Source organism: Rutidosis leptorrhynchoides, chromosome 10 (genome assembly GCF_046630445.1).
Source record: "Rutidosis leptorrhynchoides isolate AG116_Rl617_1_P2 chromosome 10, CSIRO_AGI_Rlap_v1, whole genome shotgun sequence".
NCBI classification, from domain to species: Eukaryota; Viridiplantae; Streptophyta; class Magnoliopsida; order Asterales; family Asteraceae; genus Rutidosis; species Rutidosis leptorrhynchoides.
This window is the reverse complement of record NC_092342.1, coordinates 346,333,573-346,354,641: the sequence shown is the minus strand read 5'-3', so window position 1 is coordinate 346,354,641 and position 21,069 is coordinate 346,333,573. Positions and strand designations below refer to the sequence as shown.

The following is a 21,069-nucleotide window of genomic DNA, read 5'->3' as shown; positions in this document are numbered from 1 at the left end:
TTCGAAAACACTGTAGCATTTTGGGTACTGTAGCAATTTGAAAATACTGTAGTAAATTAGTGTTTTACTGGTTCATCTTAAACGCTTTGGTTAACTTATCTAAATATCAATCGAATCAATAAACGAATGTTACTATCGTTTACTAAATAACTTGAAATCATATATATTCAAATAGATATATAAACCAATAAGTTTAATGACCGGTAACATGCAATTAAAACTTTGTTACGTTTTCAAGTTATAGTATATATATGTATCTATTTACATATAATGGTTCGCGAATCGTTGAGAACAACTGAAGGGTATTTGAATAGTTTAAAATTTTTGAGATTCAGTTTTACAGACTTTACTTATCGTGTCGAAATCATTAATCATTTAAGATTAAGTTTAAATTTAGTCGAAATTTCCGGGTCATCACATTAGATGTTAAAAGTGCATGTATAAAATGTGTTACTAGCATCACTAGCTTCAATTTGGTATGTAAGTTGACATGAAAAAGCTTCATAAACATAATTGTTAAATTTGCAATTTTGAGTTAGGGTTTGATAGAAGTAAAATGAACTTTTGATGCATTGAATGCTTTGCAATGTTGTTTGTAATTGTTTAGTTGTATTGTATGCGTAATTGCCTACGAAACGGCGTATCACATGTGTGCATTTAATTCCCGAATCATCAAAGTGCATTTATGAACTTGAAAGCATTTATGATGGACATTTAATGAACTTTCAATTTGGATTTGATTATTATAAATGTTGATTTTTTATTGATGAAATGTGTTTTGTTGTGTTCCTCGTCAAATTACCTTTCCAACGATATAAGATACGTGTCTTGAATGTTTACGGTTCGTTAATTGTGTTTAAATGAAATTTGGTTTGGGACTTAGACTTTTGAAACGAGCCAGGCACCAGCTCCAGTTGATTGCCGCGGCGCGGCCATCCTATGTCGCGGCACGACATAAGCCGTGTTCAGCGGCTGTTCACCTTGGTACTTTTACGAAAAATTCTAACTATGCTACGCACCTCCGATTATCATGTAACTTGTTCTAACATGCTTATAAATGATTAAAAACCTCAGAAAAATAGTTCGAGACCCGACCCGAACGTGTTGACTTTTACTTGACCAAAGTTGACTTTTGTTCAAACTTAACCAATACTTGTTTAAACCGTTCTAATCTTCTTGTATACTTGATTCTTGCATGAAACTTGACAACTTGATTCACATGTTATATAATCGAGTCATAACGAGCCATATGACTAATTGAACAACTTTGACCGACCGTGTTTACCGATATTGATACAACCTAATTGTTTAGGTCAAGACTAGCATTGGTTCTTGCACACGTTACTTTGTGAAGTACATTTGTATCCGTGCAATCAAGGTGAGATCATAGTCCCACCTTTTCGACAACTTTTACTCTTTAAACTATGGGATGAGAAACATATACGTATCATACTTTTATGCTTTGAACACAAGTACGAAAACAAACATTCCACGTGCGAGTTAGAACAAAAAGGCCTCAATTCAATTATCATTAGTTACACTTGCAGGGTGTAAACGTGAACTTATATTATGTGATCACATGGGCTTGACAAGCCCTCATTCGGACGGTTCGCTACCGTTAGCGGATGAAATATATTTTCGAGTATATAGTGTAGGTTCTAACACTATGATAACGGGGTTCGTGAACAGTTAAGTCTTGATAATTGGGTGCTCCACAAACGTATAACAACTTTGGAATGAAAACGATTTAGATAATCAACGTTATGGCAATATAAAATCTTGTGGTTCAAAAACGACGTTTACTATTACACCTATGATTTCATCAACATTTTTCGTTGACAGTTTTCTATATGTTTTCTCAGGTCCTTGAACGCTAAGTGATACATGCTTCCGCACTCTATTTTGATACTTGCTTCGATGTCGAGTATACATGCATACGTGAAGCGTCTTTTGACTTTACTAAATCATGTTGCATAGGTTTCATTTGTACGTTAACATTGTAATGTAACTAGTCGTTGAACTACTTTTGTAAACCTTGAAACATCTTTACTTATGAAATGAATGCGACATACTTTTGGTCAAACGTTATTTAAAGACTTATGACCACGTAACGGGACCCAAGTAGACGGTGCCGTCAATGACGATTTTGTCGGGTCACTACAAAATATATTCATGAATGACAAAAGAATATAAAGTGATTATATTCCAACTCCAAAACACGGAGAAAAGTTTATCTCACATGCGCAAACCATAAATTTTTTACTATAAATTTTGTGCACTCAGTTATAATGAGGGTATAGGTCTATTTATAGGGGAAACATTAAACATAATTCCTTGTTGCACAAGTTAACTTAACTTTCAAGCAAAACACATTTCAAAAATCAATTACTTACTCCCTAAGTAAATTTGACTTCCAAGGTAACTTAATCTCCAAGCTAAATTGATTTTCTATCCTTTTTTGTTCTAATATTTTACATTCAACAAACTCTCACTTGAAGATTTTGAACAACCCTACGTCGATTTTCAACAGAAAATCAACTTCAACTAACAATCATGCTTGAACACCCAAAACAACTCCCGATTAGCTATTTGATACCCGAGATGAGACACCCGAATCACGCCACAATTCCATCGTTATCCTACAATGAAAGGAAGTGTTTCGAATCAAAAACACTGCTGAACAATCATCCAATGTCATAGTTACTAGCTTGGGCCATCTCGGTCTTATCCATCGTCTTCTTAAACCAGAAGATCATCTTCTTACACTAGAAGAATCATTGAAGCGAGCGAAACTTCTTACAGGACTTAACAGGAAGCTACACCACCGCACTCATAGCTCTAGAAACATCTGATCCTGCCATCGATACGTCAATGATCACACGTACAGATTAACCCGTTTATATATGATTTTATTTACCAACAATTAAAAAATCCCAACGGACGCCTTTGTAGATTATTCATCAAGGCACCTAGTGAGAACTTAATCACCACCTCGAAACTACCACATTTTCAACTTTCTGCTTTCACGTTGGTACAATGACCTCCTCATAGCGCTATAGATTTCACAAACTCTATCTTATCATCCCAAGCACGCTCCCACTGTACAAACAACAATTAAATCGCGCCTACGCGAGAAGAAACTCAGTTCGTAACACTAGTCAGTCAAAAATTTCTTTGCAATCAGAGAGTAAAACAAATAGTCGAAGCACTAGTGTTATCCGGAATCAACGCACTAAACCTGAGAACATTGAAACGTCGGTAAACTATCTCCACAACTCAACTACTAGTCGTACAAATCCCACTAGCTCGATAACTTTCGTCCGTTACCAAACTCACACCGAGTTCCCGACACCCTCAACGATCCTAGAAAGCTCAAGTTCCTGGACTTACACGATCATCCACCTCCATCACCTAAAGACTCCTAATTGATCACCTTCAAAAAAACCACTCACTTTCTTGAATCATCAACCAAACTCGAGCGACAGTCGAACGCGTTCTATTCGACACCCTTCGACAACCAAATTTCCTAGTGAAAAGCATCAAAAGCTTCCCCGCATCTTCCACAAACCTTGGAATATCTGATCAAAAGCTTTGGCTCCTGTTTCAAAGCCGCAAGCATCAAACTTCCCCGATAACACCCACTCTCGATTTTCAACCCGATGCATCTCGTTCGTTACCCAAACGCTCTAACAGTTAACGAACAAAACCGTTCGTTACCCAAACACTCTCGATTTTCAACCCGATTCATCTCATTCGTTATCCAAGCATCTTGAGCTCTTGTAGCAAACCAATATCCCCGAATAATATTGCTCGTATCGCCCGAAGTTTTCAAGACAAAACCGTCTCACACTCGCGTCATCAAACCCTAAGAGTTCATCCTGAAACTGCATCAACTTCGAAAAATCGAAACTGAAAACCCAGTGGTCCGATCATCTCCTAATATTTTTCCATATGTAGACCCATGTCTGCTACCTACAGTCCAAAATTCAAAGCGGTCCAACGGTTAACGAACCCGCTATGAAATTTCCCCTACATTTGCGCATGAACATCCAAATTTAGCTTAATCATTCCTTCACACGGGATAGCGAGGAACCAGAACTCAAATCTATCACTCGGATCTCCAGAAAATCTCTTCGGTTTACACTTGGCTTTTAATAAAGCTAAAGAGACTAAATACGTGCGGGGTATTAATATCTGATCCGACGATCGTTGTCTTTCCCATTATATTTCCAGTAGAGAAGTATAGAGTTGGGAAATATACTTCGTATTCTCGAAGTATTTTATCTAGTTTTGGGTCCCAAAAATATATCTTTCAAAGTCTCATGGTTTTGCTGTTGTTGTCAATCCTCTCATTGTTAACTTGGTGGCGAAGAGTTTCAGTTGTCAGTCGGGTTTGTTCCCTACTAAATATTTAGGATCCCAATTGGTTTGAATATGGAAGAGATATCAAGTTTGGACGAACTTGCTCACAAATCAACAGTCTGGTTTGCTACTTGGAAGGCGGGCTCTTGTCTTCGGGTAGTAGACTTACTCTTTTAAAGTTGGTTATGGGGTGCCTTGGGATTTATTTTATGTCTCCTTTAAAATGCCCGGAAATGGTAATAAAAAATCTTGAAGATATTCTAGCTATATTCTTTTAGGGTAGTAATACTGCAATGAGGAAATTGGCGTGGATCAAGTTCTCGCCCCGTTTTCTCAAGTTGTGTTGAATATTGGTAGCTCGAAGGCATTTAATTTAGCCTTAATTACCAAATGGCGGTGACGATATCTTTTCTTTACGAATGATATGTGGGTTAAGGTAATTAAGTCCATACATGGTAACAATTTCGATTGTACTATTAGATCCAGTCCATGGTCTTCTATAGTTGATGTGTGTCAAAAAACTATGTCTGACAACTTTATTCCTCAAAATTATATTCACTTGGAGGTTGTAACGGAAGAAGTGTGAGCTTTTGGCATGGCTCGTGGTGTGGTTCTACTCCGTTATTGTCTCGCTTTAACAGGCTTTATCACCTTGACAATAACAAACTCGATTCGGTGGCGGATAAGTGGGTAGAAAGAGAATGAAGATAGGTTTGGTCAAGGGAGGAGATTGGTAGCAGGAATTAGGCTTCTCTTTAGAGATTCTTGCCGGAATTAGAGCATGTTCATATTTCGGACTATGAAGATTGTTGTAAGTGTTCTCTTAATGGGGATGGTTTATTCATGGTTCAGGCCACTAGAGAGCATACTGATCACACCATTCTACCTTCGCATCAAATTTCTATGTCGTGGGTAAAAATTCTCCCGAAGAAGGTGAATGTATTTTGGTGGCGGTTCAAGTTAGATGCTCTTCTGTTACGTTGGAACTTATCCACGAAAGGTATTGAGTTAGCTTCGACTAATTGCCCAGTTTGTGATTTGGACGTTGAACGGGTTAATCACCTATTTTTCGAGTGTACGATGGCTTCCGATGTATGGAGGTTGGTTCGTATTTGGCTAGATTGTGGTTTTCCTAGCTTTTCGTGTTGGTTGAATGTAGAAAACTGGATCGAAGATGCACGGATTTCAGCTTCTTCTAAGCTTCGGATTTTCTCGATCGTAGTTACCCTATTATGGGTAAATTGGTGATATCAGAACGGCGTAGTTTTAAATGATATTGTAATTCTTAGATGTAATTTGTTTAATGTCATTAAACTTTATTCTTTTCGTTGGCTAAAAAACTGAGGTCATGTAGTTTCAAATTGGAACTCATGGCTTCAAAGACCATTGTAAATTTCTCTCTTAAAGCCTTGCTAGCTAGGGAGCGTTCTGTAATATATCATTTGTGTCGTATAAAAACAAACATCGCTGGTTGCCAGATGCACTAGGTTGTACTTTTATTTCACCTACGAAAAGAGAATATATAACTTCTATTAATTTATGATTTTTCTAAAAACATAAAGAAATAATGAATAGTAGTTTGTCAATTAGTATAATCTATAATATAATATAATATAATATAACATAACAAATTATAATTATAATTATAATTATAATATGTACGTCTCAAATTAACTAATTTATTTTTATTTTTCTTTGAACAACTAAATTGTATTAAGAAACCGACCTCTCTAGCAAGGAGCTAGAAAAGGATCAAAAATTACAAAGCCAAAAGTACTAGACATATATTTTCTACCTCTATGAACTAACCATGAAAAAAAAAAAAAAACCCCGAATACAATCTTTAAGCGTTTTTTTTTTCTTTCATCGGAGACGAATCGAACAACACATTATTACGACACCTCCATAAGCACCAAATTGCAGCAACGAGAATGATATACAATTTCTGCTTGTCTTCACGAGCACCCCTCAGATCTTCGAACCATTCAAAAAGTTGCGTACATGAAGTGAACCTAATATTCAAAGAAGTCTTGACGCCAAATCCGTTTAGCTGTGGCACAATCATACCGAAAATGGTCTAAAGACTCGATCCCATTTGAGCAAGAAGCACAAGTAACAGACGGGATGTCCAACCCTTAATTTGATCAAAAGGTTTAACCTCGATGGCAACTTATCAAGCACGAAACGCCAAAGAAAAATATTAACCTTTCTAAAAAGCACTTTACTCCGCAGGGTACATGGAATCAAAGACAGTTTTATTTATAGACATAGTTTAATCGATAACGGAGTGAGTTAACGTTGTGTGCTAATAAGGTGAAAATTAGAGAAGGTAAAATGTAATTCTGTTAAACTCTCTAACAAGGGTTAGAAGAGAGATTACAATGACTCTAGCAAAAGCTACGAAAGAGATTACGAGGGCTTTAAACATTGACAGTTTAGATACAATTACGCTATTATATCTAGGATAAGCAAACGTAATTCAATCTTATTGAATCAAAAATGTCAAAAGGTGATTATGTTCAGTGAAAGTGAACATAAACATGTTTTACCACCGAGCTCATGGCTGAGTGGTACCAAGCTTCTGGACTGTGGGTCCGCATTCTCTCATCGCGATTGGTGCGGGTTCGATTTCAGGGGGGGAGGTTTACCGCATATTATGTATACACAGTCATCCTATGGTGCTGTGGTCCCTACGACTTTGCTACTGGCAAGTGTAGGTGCATGATAAAATCGACCCGGTTCACGTAAGTGCGAAGATTCGAGAGCGGGTTCCTTCTAGCGTGTATGGAGAGTTTAACCAACTAACCGGCCGTTAAAAAAAGAAAAGGGTTGATGGGGGTGAAAGTGAACATAAACATGTTTTACTGTGAATTTATGTATCTGTGTTTTTTACTTCTCACCTAACGTAAGTGTTGTCAACATTTTAACTCTTTTAAGAGGGTAAAGTAACTTTTGAAACATTTATGGTTACAGAGACAAAGCCAAAGTTTCACGGGTTGTTAGGTTTAGTTTCTTGTTCTCGAGCCCGTCCTTCTTTTGATTCTTGTATCTTGTTTTTCTTTTTCTCTTCGGAGAAAAAGATTGGTTATATAGTTTTCGTTTTTTGCCAAAAAAAAAAAAGACAAGGCCAAAAAAAAAAAAAGTCAATAAAATTTTATATACAATATAAGAGCGCTCCCAACAAAGACATAACTTCCTCCAGGACTAACCAATAATTCAGCGCCACATCAGCACCTCCTTCTCACCTCCTTTTCCAGGACTAAACCTGGACTAACCACTGCCAACCATGACACTCAACAACAACAACAACAAAACCCAATACCACATGAGTGGTGTATGGGGGAGGTGAGATGTAGTCAATCATTCCCCTATCCGAGAATAAAGACAAGTCATTTCTCCACCCAGAGTGAAACACTCTCAAGAGTAGAGAAAGTCATCCCTCTCTCATGACACTCCTCCTTCCTTTTTTTTATTATTTTTTTATTTTTTATATTATCAAATAATTATTAATATTTATAAAATACATTTTAAATAACAAACATAAAACTACCATTTCATTAAAAATAAAAAAAAATTACAATAATTAAAAATTAAACATTACGACATTTTGATCGGGATTTTCGTTATTGGAACTCATTTTGTTATTTGGGTGAACAAAATGATGAAAAAAGGTAGAATATATAAATTGAGAGTGGTGAAAATATAAAAGAAATATATGTTTGAGTGTGTAAAATGAAGTAAATGGTTGGTGTTTATATAGTGTAAAATTGATTAAATAAAAAATATATATATATACAACTAGCCGTTGCTAGCCGTTGTATAATTCTTATTAATTTTTTTTTCCTAACGGCTAAATGTCCCAAAAATCTGTCTACATATATGTTGTAAAAGAACGAGATCGTGGGTGACGGGCTGGGCGACCCCCTGGGCGCCGACCTGGGCGAGATCGTGCCATCAAGGCCCTCGTGGGGGAGTTTTTGGGCGATGCCCGTTGGGACCGCTCTAAGATAATTTAAACAAATTATAAAATTTAACGGTGGGTATAATATAATAAAATAAATAAATTAATAGAGCCCTTGACATCACATGGAGTACAAATTTTGTAGGCATTAAATATTGAGTGCTGTATTGTCTGGTCACTAATTTAACGTTACTTTAGTGACACTAATTCTAGTTGAAATGACCTTTTCGACCAATTTTGTGAAAAACATAATCAATCTATCACTCTATTCTCTCGGCACTTTTTTCTTCTTCAAAACGGAAATAACATCACTTTCTATATAATTCTATTCCAAATCAAATGCTAAGTGGAAAGGGTTTCATGATCATACTCTACATTTAAATCTAAATCTACTCATGATTATAGCATGGGCTTTCATGCCTTTTGAAGTATTTGAACATGACATGCATGAAACTAATTTTGATTTGTACTACGAGTACTAAATTTGTCAAAGATAAATAATTGTAACTTCTATTGAATAGAAAGTTTCTCTAAGCTTGAGAATTTTTTATTAGCATCCTTAATACGATTCGTGATCCACATTTAGATCTTGACGGATAAACATATAAACAATCAAAATGTAACACCTGTAATATATAGCGCGTATATGAAATTATAACTAGGTAGCGAGTATCATTATGGTTTATTATAAATTATTTGTTCAATTAGTGTATATAGAAATAGAAATGATTATTATACCTTACTATAAATGGTTTGGTTTTGTTTGGTACGTGTGGAATCATAAATCAACACAATTGTGCTAAACATGTGCTTTAAATTTGATTAGGGTCGATTGAGTTCAAGGTATATTCTAGCTAGTGTAGACCACTAAAACCAATAAAAAAGTGCGTTGTCACTCACTAATTGATACACTAAACTACCAAATCCCACATGTGAATGCAACATTTTTCCACATCTCGACTCTTGAGTTAATCACTCATGCCAAGAGTTTTAATCATGTGTGAGTCACTTATCATGCCATCTTTCAAAATTTTGTGTTTTCTCCACTATCTTATACCGCCATATAATAAAAATAGAATCCATGTGCACATGGACCAACTAATAACCAATTTATGATGTAACTTAGACCCCACCATACTAAAGGAAAAAGCGCAACAAACACAAATGTTAATTCCATGAATAATAGTTATGGAGTATATCAATAATAGTTTACATGAACCCTCATGCGTTGTTTAATAATTTGACAGGTATTTGTCTACTACTACACTCTATTTCAACTTATTAATGATGTGCTTTTATTTAAGGGTCTTGACAAGGGTCTTTCAACTACTCATGCACCTCATCTTGGGATTATACGTCATGAAGAATAATAAAGCCATACATTATTTGAAGGGTTACATTTATCTCTTTATTATGTTATCATTAATTAAGCATATGATGTTAAAGAATTTGTTGAAGAGTCATTTTCTCTTTGTATAAACTCAAATATTTTTTAATAAATCTATAAGGTTATTTTTAACGCGGATAAAAATATTGTAAATAGTGGTTATATGTTAATTTGAAAGTCATAGTTATCGAAATGTTCACTTTTGTAAGTGTTAAGGATAATCAATGAGGTAGTTGTTAAAAAAATTCTAAATTTAAAGGATGACTTGTTTAATTGATTCCCCGCGCGCGCACACATATATATATATATGGTTTTATCATATTGACAAGGGTCGTGTCAAATATACTAGCAAATATGATGCAAGTAATTCAACCATGATATCCGGTGTTGTTGTTAAGTGGTGCTGTTGTTGTATCTCAATCATATGTAATGTATCACATCTTTTATAAGAATCGTCTTTCAGATATGATTTTGTATTATAGCTTTTATGTTTTATAATGTATATTTATATGTATATATGTAAATGTATGTAATCGTTATTTTACATAATCTATTTTCTATAGCCAAATGGCTACCATAGCTAATGTATATTGTTATCGTATTGTGTTTCAGATTAAAAATTAATATATATTTTTTGCGAAAAAATAGAAATATATAAATAAATCTCCCTTCGTCAAAAGAATGAAGGAAGCAAAAACAATTATAAATCTCCATTTAACAAGGTTGATTTCATCTTAGAGCAATCTCTGCCTCAATGAAAGTTCCCTTGAAACCCTTCTAATTGAGAGTTTTATAAAGGGAAAATTGCCTAAAAGATCAACATAAGTTACTTAAGTAACTAATAAAAATAATGACTTTTTCAGATGCTCAAAAAGGTAATATGTTTTTCAACTTTTTTTCAAAAATAATTATAATTTAAAAATGTGTGAATTTAGAGAAAATTTTATCCAACCAGCACCACATAATCGCCATGTAGACGCCACGTAGACGCCGCATCATCATCCTTATGTGACAGTTAGAAAAAATATCATCGTTATTCTTCGAACTTTGTACCACCAATCAAGATAGGACCTGAAGTTTAAATTGATCATGGTTGGTCCCAAGTTATAAACATTGTACACGAATGATCCCATCATTAACTAATCGTTAGTCCTCACCAGTTAATTGATACACATGATATTCACATTGTGGGTATAATTGTCTTTTTACTATTAAAAATCAGCAAACCAAAATGAGAAGTTCCATCGTCTTTCACCATTTTAACAATATTCACATTCAAACTTAACCAGACACAAACAATCACCATCCTTTATAACTACATGTACTATCAAAAATGAAAACCTTATCAAAAATGAAAACCTACGCACAAGATCCAAACATTAATATTATGTCACAGATATCTCCATTTCATCAAATATGGATACTCAAAATCAGGTATAGATCTTCTTTTGAAACTACATTGATCTAAACCCAAAATCAGGTCTAGATCCAAAATCAAACACTACATCGATCTATCCAAAATTTCTTTATTGTTGCAGATCAGAAGAAAAACGTTACTTCGACCACAAAACCAGCGTCGGCAATTGATTATGGCATCGTGATTACGCGGATTACAGCTGTAACATAAGGGAGTACTAGATACCGGATCCTTGTTTATGATGGAAACCCCTTTCTCGTTTTCATTCATTTAGCGACAAATGGATCCTCGTTTATGATGGAAACCCCTTTTCGTTTTGGTGGAATTTTAACTTCGTTAAATGTGTTTATGTTGATAACAAGAGCTTGAGGTTTCTGCTCATTTTTTATTTTATTTTACTTTTTGCATTTAGAAGCATGATTTTACTTTTGTTCAATATTGTACTTTATGAAAGCGAAAAGAGGTTGCTTTTTTGACTCGTTGAACATAGTAATTGCGTTGAGTGTAAAGTTCACTTAATGTAAATTTTACATGTGAATTTGAATAACTAAAGTTGTTTGTGCAGAGCATTTAGAATTGCAAATAGAGATACTAGAGGGATAATGGTACTGTAACAGCAAATATAACATCATGTATTTTACTTAACTGGTGGACACTAATGATTAGTTAACTCTGAGCCTATTTGTGTACCATGTTTAAAACTTGAGACCAACCTTGATCAATTTAAAGTTTAGGTCCATCTTGATTTTTGATAGAAAGTTTGGGGATCAAATATGAATTTTTTTCTTTTTTGAATATAAAATTGAGATCTAACACTAGATCAAAATTAATTTCTTTTCACTAAATCAATTATTGAAATGCCTAAATGGGCCATGAGAGGTCTCATCCATGTCATATACAAACACCAAGTACGATATACACATAATTCATCGTTTAATAACTATTCTTAGAAACTCCAGAGAGTGATCGAGTCTCTAAAATCTCTAATGGAGATTAAAGTTCAGTTACCAGTATCTATATTTTGAAACTTGCTTTTAAAAAGAATAAAAAAATAACTATTTTGATTATGGTTGTTTAAATTTATTTTTAATAAAATTCATAAGCAAGCTTGCGGGGTAGAAGGGGCGATGCTTGTCATTGAGGGTTTTTAGTTCTTATCAATGTAATACTTTCAAGTCTTTCATTAAATGTACTAAATGAGGATAATTTTCCAACTCACAACCATGTTATTGAGACATTAACATGTAGATGTCACATAGACGCCTCACCATCATCCCTTTTAAGTAATTTAATTATTTACATTACTTTTATTGATATTTTCACATATTATAATATATTTAAAGCACTTTGACCATTAAACATATATTATTTTTGATTGAAATAACATATTAAATTAAATTAAAACTTAGTGTAAATTATGAGTCTGATTTAAAGGGAATTTACGAGTTCGATTGTGAATTACTTGTTTCATTTAAGTGACTCAAACTAAATCACAAGCTTGATTTGGATAATGAATATTCATTATCGGACCCGTAATTCACTGTTAACTTGACCCGTATTTCAATATATTTTAATTCAATTCAATAAGAGAATTTCAATCATAATTATAGATGTATAAATGTTTAATAGTTCAAGAGCACAAAAAGGTAACAAATGATGTGAAATGACCAAGAAAAGTATTTTTATAATTGTTAGAATTTCATAGGTGATTCCCAAACTTTGTATCAAAAATCAAGATGAGACCTAAACTTTAAATTGATCATGGTTGGTCCTAAGTTTTAAACATTGTACACGAATAGTCTCAGAGTTAACTGATCATTAATGTCCAATACTGTCCACCAGTTAAGTAAAATACATTTTTTTCGGCTAAAATATTAATATATATATATATATATATATATATATATATATATATATATATATATATATATATATATATATATATATATATATATATATATAAAGATCATAAAGATCTGGTGGAACATACAAATGACAATGATTGAATTGAAAAGGCTCGCTCTTATCGTCCTACACACAGGACGAGTACAATTGAAAGAGAGCGAGCACATTGAAAGTGAAATGGCAACACAACATATAACCACCAAACCTAAATCTAAATACAACATAAAACCGAGCTCGTATTCAACCCCGCAAACACCACTACTCAACAGCAGCACACTAATATGAACGTCGGGCACTCCAGCAGCACCAAACCCGAGAACTATTTTTCGAGGTCAACTAAATCAAAACACGCCGGCAACAACAACGAGTCCACAAGAACAGACTCGGCTACGGGGAAAGTATGAACACACTAAAGTAACGACAACCAAACAGTACCAAGCGCGCAGTCAAACCAATAAAAGCCAAGCCATTTTCACCGAGTTTCCTAAGGACATAAAACCAAGCAGATCCAAACAACCAATCAATCGACGGGAGGAGACCGCTAACGACAACCGATGAACACCGGGTGTTATCAGCCGGAATCCGCCGGAACAACCGAATTACAACACAAACACGCCAATCGTTACCAAATCTAACACAATCAACCTAAACCCTAAAACGAAAACCAGAAGCTTACCAAAAGTAAGAGTAGAATTCCTACCGGAATTCGCCTCCTACCTTCACCTTCAGCAAGAATCCGTCAACGATTACGGGACCAGGCAAGATCGTGAAGGATACCGACCCCTAACCCTAAACGGCCATAACCCAAAAGCCTGCAACCCCAAAACTTTACCGAGAACCAGATCCTGAGCACTATCAACCCAGAATCGTCGCCTGGAAACCGATGAACTAACGAGGAAGCCGAACCTAAGAACCATTCGTCGGAGAAGGAGAAATCGGTGGCAAACGATCTTATTTCACAGAAAGCAAAAAGCTGAACCACCGGCGAGATGCCGGTGGTCGGAGAAGTAGATAGACCGACGACTACAAACCAGCGAAGGATCCGATGAAGTTAGGGTTGTTAATAGAAACGAGATTAAAGAAGAAGAAGAAAAATATGTAGAAGCGGCTAGGGTTCAGTTGAGAGAAAAAAACGAAGAGAGAGAAAAAAAATTCCTTTTTATTGATTACTCAATATTTTAGCTGTTAAGTAAAATACATGATGTTATATTTGTTGTTTATAGTACCATTATCCCTTCAGTATCTCTATTTGCAATTCTAAATGCTTTCCACAAGCAACTTTAGTTATTCAAATTCACATGTAAAATTTACATCAAGTGAACTTTACACTCAACGCAATTACTATGTTCAACGTCAGTCAAAAAAGCAACCTCTTTTTGCTTCCATAAAGTACAATATTGAACAAAAGTGAAATCTCGCTTCTAAAAAAAAAAAAAAAAAAAGTGAGAGAGCGAGAGAGTAAAAACCTCAAGCTCTTGTTATCAACATAAACACATATAAAGAAGTTAAAATTCCACCAAAACGGAAAGAGGTTTCCATCACAAACGAGGATCCTTTTGTTGCAAATTGAATGAAAACTAGAAAGGGATTTCCATCACAAACGAGGATCCGGTATCTAGTACTCCGTTATGTTACAGCTGTAATCCACCTAATCACGGCGCCAAAATTTAATTGCCGACGCCGGTTTCGTGGTCGAAGTGACGTGTTTCTTTTGATCTATAACAATAAAGAAATTTTGAATAGATCGATGTAGTGTTTGATTTTGGATCCAGATCAGATTTTGGGTTTAGATCGATGTAGTTTCAAATGAAGATATATACATGATTTTGAGTATACATATTTAATGAAATGAAGATATGTGTGAAATAATATTAATGTTTGGATCTTGTGTGTAGGTTTTCATTTTTGATAAGGTTTTCCTTTTGGATAGTACATGTAGTCAGTGTTGTAAAAAACTCGATTACTCGTCGATTAATCCCCAATTAATCATTTTTGAGAGCAATCTGTTCCGATTTTCTAAAATCCGTTTAATTAATTTTAACGCCCTTTAACGATAAATTTTTTTTTTTTTTTAAAAAGAAATGTGACCACCCAGCCCAGTTATAAGCCGCGGCGCGGCTAGACTGGGCGCGGCGCGGCCAGTCAAAAGATTTCAGATCAGTTTTACAGTTCTCCTGTCACCAGAATACGCCAATAGGTGCGGCGCGGCGAATGGGGTCGCGGCGCGACCCTGTGCTGTCACTGGTACTAAACTTTAACTTGCTTTAAAAATCACAATTTCACCATTTCTTCCTCAACCAACACCATTTTAACAACATAGTACATAAACAAACCTAGTTAAAATAGTTTCTTACATCATTAAACATTACAAAAATCATTTGGTCATGAACGATACGTTTACACATCTTAAACATAACATTTGGTCCCAAATTTCATGAGAAACATAATTTATGAGTACAAAAGTCTTATCGTCGATAAGCGGTATCAATAGAGCTAGATTCAAAATAGGGAGTTGCACTACCACTTACTATATAACTGATGCTCCGCTATCCTCAAATAGGCTCCTTACCTTCACGGTGTCCCTTCGATCCTATTAAAACATAAACATAACAAAGGAGTAAGCTTTCATGCTTAGTGAGTTATAGGCGAATAAAAGAACGTATATCGTTAATCATAAACAATGCATCACTTAACCTTTCCAACCCGAAGGTTGCTTACTTACTATCGGATCCGATTCTACTTCTTGCCATAGATACAACTTACTAAGGTCAACCTAGTAATTGTGTCTAAGCTAAACATGACCATAGGCATACATATATGCCTAAGCTAACCTCAATTACATCACATATATACATAGGCACCCAAGGTGTCTAAGCTAAGTCATACCATAGACAAGATCATTAAGCAAGCTTAATGTCCTTGCCTAAGCTAATCATCACCCATAGATACAATTATTAGGCATGCCTAATAATTCTATCTAAGCTAACTTAATAGTGCACTTAGTCGTCGCCCTCTTGCACGGATGCAATCCGAGAACACTAAGCCACTTCTGACCCGCCCAATTTACCCCCTATAAACTCACCTTGGTTAAATGAGATTCCTTGGTCGCTTGAAGTTCCTTTGTCTTGATTAGCACCTATACATGAGCTAATCTCGTCATTAACATAATTTAAACGAATTTACATCTTTCAAATGCTTACAACACTTTCACATACTTACGCATTTGAACTTAATCTTTCTTAATCCCCTTTTTACCTCATCATTCACATGAACATTCATATACTTAAAATTCTTAACTCTTCTTTTCACTTTTTCATTATAACAAACATTATCATACAAACATCATTTTCCTAAATACAAAATTTCTCTAGTTTAACTCTTACAAACATGGACTTATCATTCTCTCAAGCATTTCATCAAACACTTGGTGTGCATAAACCCATTTTAACTACTAGCAACCTTAAAATCATCATATATCAAAACATCATTACTTGTAATAATATCATACATGAACTTGCACCTAAACATCACTTGAATTCATTTAATACTTGCATTATGCACATCACAACTCATAACAACTTATTAAGTTATTCTTCTCATAAAATACAACCAATTTTGTGATAATTCAAGTTAGAAGTTCATACCTTATTCTTAGAGTTTAAGAACCCTAATTGTGCTCAGATGAAGAAGGAATTGAAGATTTGCAACTTGCTATAATGATTAAGCCACTCTAAACTACTTGAATTTTCACTTGCATGCACTTAAATATTCCAATTTGGGATTTTCTCCTCCCTTCTTGGTGCTAGTCGACACACACACTAATTTCTGAGTTTTTTTTCATCTGATGGTTATTTTTAGCCTTTTAACAATTCTTAATTCAATTATCTTTGCAATAATTGCACTTTCTACCCTCCCCACCAAAACCGTAGTATGGGAGGTCCTTAAACTAACTTTGCATCTCTAGTCCCTTTTTAACTTAACTAACAAATCTTAAATATTATCCATTTTTATTATATAAAATAATGCCAACAATATATCAATTTTAAATTACATAAAATATTATCTTAGTTATTTGGGGTGTTACATTAATAGGTCAACGTCAATTTATGGGTCAAAATCGAATTTAGTAATCAAAGTCGGTCAAAGTCAAAATTGATCAGCATTTTAACACGAATTTAAGATAGAACTTTATAGTTTTTGAACAAAATGATCAATTTTAAATAGTTATGTTAAAGTTTATGTTTATGTATATGGTTTTCTTCTATATTTACACATATAATTTTTGAATTTTAATATTTAAATGTATAAATTACAATCCGCTTAATCCCCGAATAGCCGATTAATGATTTCAAAGTCCCGACCGATTAATCTCCGATTAGCGAATTTTGCAACCTTGCCTGTAGTTATAAAGGATGGTGATTGTTTGTGTCTGGTTGAGTTTGAATGTGAATATTGTTAAAATGGTGAAAGACGATGGAACTTTTCGTTATGGTTTGCTGATTTTTAATAGTAAAAAGACAATAATACCCACAATGTGAATATCATGTATTTCAATTAACTGGTGAGGACTAACGATCAGTTAATGCTTGGATCATTTGTGTACAATGTTTATAATTTGAGACCTACCATGATCAATTTAAACTTCAGGTCCTATCTTGATTTTTGGTACAAAGTTTGAAGACAAACAATGATATTTTTTTCTTAAAAAAATTCTAGTAAATATTCAAGATTATCGTTACACGTGTACCCCTACTAATATAATCACTTGACGGTAAATTATTAATTATTTTTATTATTGTAATAAATGCACGAAAATATGATTTTACTAGCTACTCTCTTAATCATAATAATATATTAATATGTAGTGTAATACAATATATAAATGTAAATTAGTGTAATAATATGATAACTGTAGTTGTGTAACATGTGAATCATTCATATAATTAACAATTTAATATGTAATTTGTGGTGATGAACATATGTTTGTTAATAATATGAGCATTGATTAACATTTGCGTGTAATTTATTGCATTTAAATGCATAAAAACTATGAAATTAAAAAGTTCTCACAGTTCTTGCCTATATATATATATATATATATATATATATATATATATATATATATATATATATATATATATATATATATATATATATATATATATATATATATATATATATATATATATAGGCAAAAAAAGGAAATATTTTATTAATAAGGAAACAACATACAACCACAAGAGCAGGGCAAAGAACCTAACTCAAGGACACCACAATACAACCAAAAAAAACCAATACACAAAAAAGCAAAAACTACACCCTATTTACTTTTGATGCAGCTTCCCATTCCTTCATTCAAGGTTCCAATTTTGAGCCAGCATAATCACTGACTTAGTGCATTTGACTTTAAAAGTCAACAACTTGACTTTCATATAATCCATCACCAGATTACATAAATCCTCCTCATTTATTTTCTTATTCTTAAACAACCTCCAATTCCTCTCTTGCCACACAAAATATACAGTAGCAGCCATCATTAACCTGTTAACAACATTCCAAATTTGCTTCGAAGAGGAAAAAATCATGAGACAACTAACAACTTCATGAAATTTGTTAGGAAGGCCTCTGTATAGCAGCATCAATTTCATCTTTCTCCACACATTTAAAGCATAACCACATTGAAAGAAAAGATGATCAATAGAATCTCTGCAGCCATTACACAGCAAACATTTATAGGTTTAATTAGGATACCAGGCCTGCAATCTATCTTGAGTCGCCAGCCTATTTTTTAAAGCCAACCACATGATGAATGCATGCTTAGGGTTAGCCTGTGGGAACCATATAACCCTATGCCAAGGAACAGCAGGCATATTATTTCTCAAATCTGCCCAAGTTTGTTTTGATGAATAGCTCACTTTTTTACCATCATTAGTCAGCCATAAAAAATTATCTTTTCTATCAAGAATCAAAGGAGGTTGTAAATTCTGCAACAATGGAAAATTTAACACCCATTCAACAGGCCATTTCCACTTGTTATTTTCAATAATACTATGTAATGATAGATCATCATCAAGTTTAGCCTCATATCTCACTCTTCTAGAAATAAAAGCAGCCAAAGGACCACCTTCACACCATTTATCAAACCAAGCAGAGATGTCATGACCATTACCAATTTCATAATAAATGTGAGATTGAATCTTATCTCTAAGCTTCAATAATTGCTTCCAACCCCACTATCCTTCTGATCATGCTGTATCTCCCAAATACTCCTTCCTTTTAACTTAACCACATTAACCGAATTAAACCATAAGGACTCTTTTTTGATAATAATCTTCCACAACTGCTTAACCAACAATACATCATTCCAATCACCCAAAGGTTTAATGCCTAATCCCCCTTGGTCCTTAGGAGTACAAACAACCTTCCAGACCACCTTGGCTTTCCCTTTACTACTATCCCCTTTATTCCATAAAAAACCTTTAAGAGCTTTTTCAATATCTTTTACAGTTTCCAATGGAATTTTATAAACAGAAGCCCAATATATTTGCATTGAACTCAATACAGCTGCAATCAGTTGAAGTCTTCCTGCATATGAAAGGTGCTTATTTCTCCAATTGTTAATTCTCATTTTAACTTTATCCACAAGACATTTAGCATCTTTGACCCCAAGTCTCTTAGCAAGCAATGGGACTCCTAGATATTTCATTGGGAGCTTCCCAATAGAAAATGGAAGAATCTGAAGAATACTATGCTGAATTCCCATTGGAACACTCCTAAAAAAGATTGTGCTTTTATTCATATTAGGGAGCAGACCAGAAACTTGGCCAAAATCATGTAAAGCACTCTTAACTGGCCAAAATCATGTAAAGCACTCTTAACAACTCTTATAGAGTTAGTGTCACCATGACACAAGACCAAAAGGTCATCAGCAAAACACACATGAGATAATTTCATGTTTTTACATCCAAAATGAAATTTAAAATCAATGATGTTGCTAATTCTTTGGTGAATAATAAGAGTAAACACCTCCATTATCAAGGTAAAGAGGTAAGGGGTCATAGGATCCCCTTGCCTTAGCCCTCTGCCCCCTTTAAAATACCCATGAACTTCTCCATTAACACAAACTGAAAAAACAGTAGAAGAGACTCAAACCATAATCCATTGAATCATTTTGCTATGAAAGCCAAACTTCTGCAAAACAGTCTCCAAAAACTTCCAATTGACAGTGTCATAAGCCTTTTGCAAGTCAATCTTTAAAGCACACCTATGAGCACCATTTATCCTATTATACCCCTTTAAAACTTCTTGAGCAACAAGGATATTATCATGTATGAACCTCCCTGGAATGAATGCACTCTGGTTACAGTTAACAAGCTTATCCAAGCTACTTTTCAATCTATTCACAATTATTTTGCTAATGCACTTGTAAAGTACATTACAACATGCAATGGGTATGAATTCAGAGACTTTATTTGGAGTATCAACCTTGGGAATGAGTGCAATCAAAGTAGCATTAACTTCACCCAATAACTTTCCAGTATTGAAGAACTCATGGATAGCTTTGCAAACCTCACTTCCAACAATATTCCAAGCAGTTTTGAAAAAATGAGAAGTGTAACCATCAGGACCAGAAGCTTTGTTGCTATCTATATCAAACATAGCATTTTTTATCTCCTCATCGCTAATATTAGACACCATATTGAGTGCCTCTTCATCACTTAATCTTTTTGTAAAAGTAATTCCAATCTCTTCAAGAGGAGTAGCAGTTTGACTAGTTCCCAAAAACATTTTAAAATGTTCAACAAACTGGTTAGCAACTTGATTCCCATAATATCTCTGCCCATGCTCATCACAAATACTGTCCACTCTAGCCTTTTGCTGCCTACTTTTTAAGATACCATGGAAATACTTGGTATTCTTATCACCTTCCTCCAACCATTTAATTTTAGACTTTTGTTTCAAAAGAATGAATTCATCATGCTTTGCTTCCTCATACTGCTTTAAGGTTTCAGTAGCCTCACATCTCAGTTGACTATT

The 21,069-nt window shown here is 34.2% G+C and overlaps 1 protein-coding gene and 1 long non-coding RNA gene across 2 annotated transcripts; one reads left to right on the top strand and one right to left on the bottom strand.

Annotated features, from left to right (window-relative positions):
* The first annotated feature begins 11,014 nt into the window (after positions 1 to 11,014).
* On the top strand, positions 11,015 to 11,612 carry LOC139871916 (uncharacterized). The gene is made up of 2 exons (XR_011766806.1): positions 11,015 to 11,144; positions 11,249 to 11,612. It is a non-coding gene; the product is annotated as an uncharacterized lncRNA (long non-coding RNA).
* Positions 11,613 to 18,383: 6,771 nt separating this feature from the next.
* Positions 18,384 to 19,795, bottom strand: LOC139871451 (uncharacterized). Its single transcript, XM_071859162.1, has 3 exons — positions 19,255 to 19,795; positions 18,835 to 19,156; positions 18,384 to 18,738 (listed from the first exon to the last, which is right to left on the bottom strand). Exons 1-3 carry the CDS (start codon positions 19,793 to 19,795, stop codon positions 18,384 to 18,386), a joined length of 1,218 nt encoding a protein of 405 aa, XP_071715263.1.
* Positions 19,796 to 21,069: the final 1,274 nt, after the last annotated feature.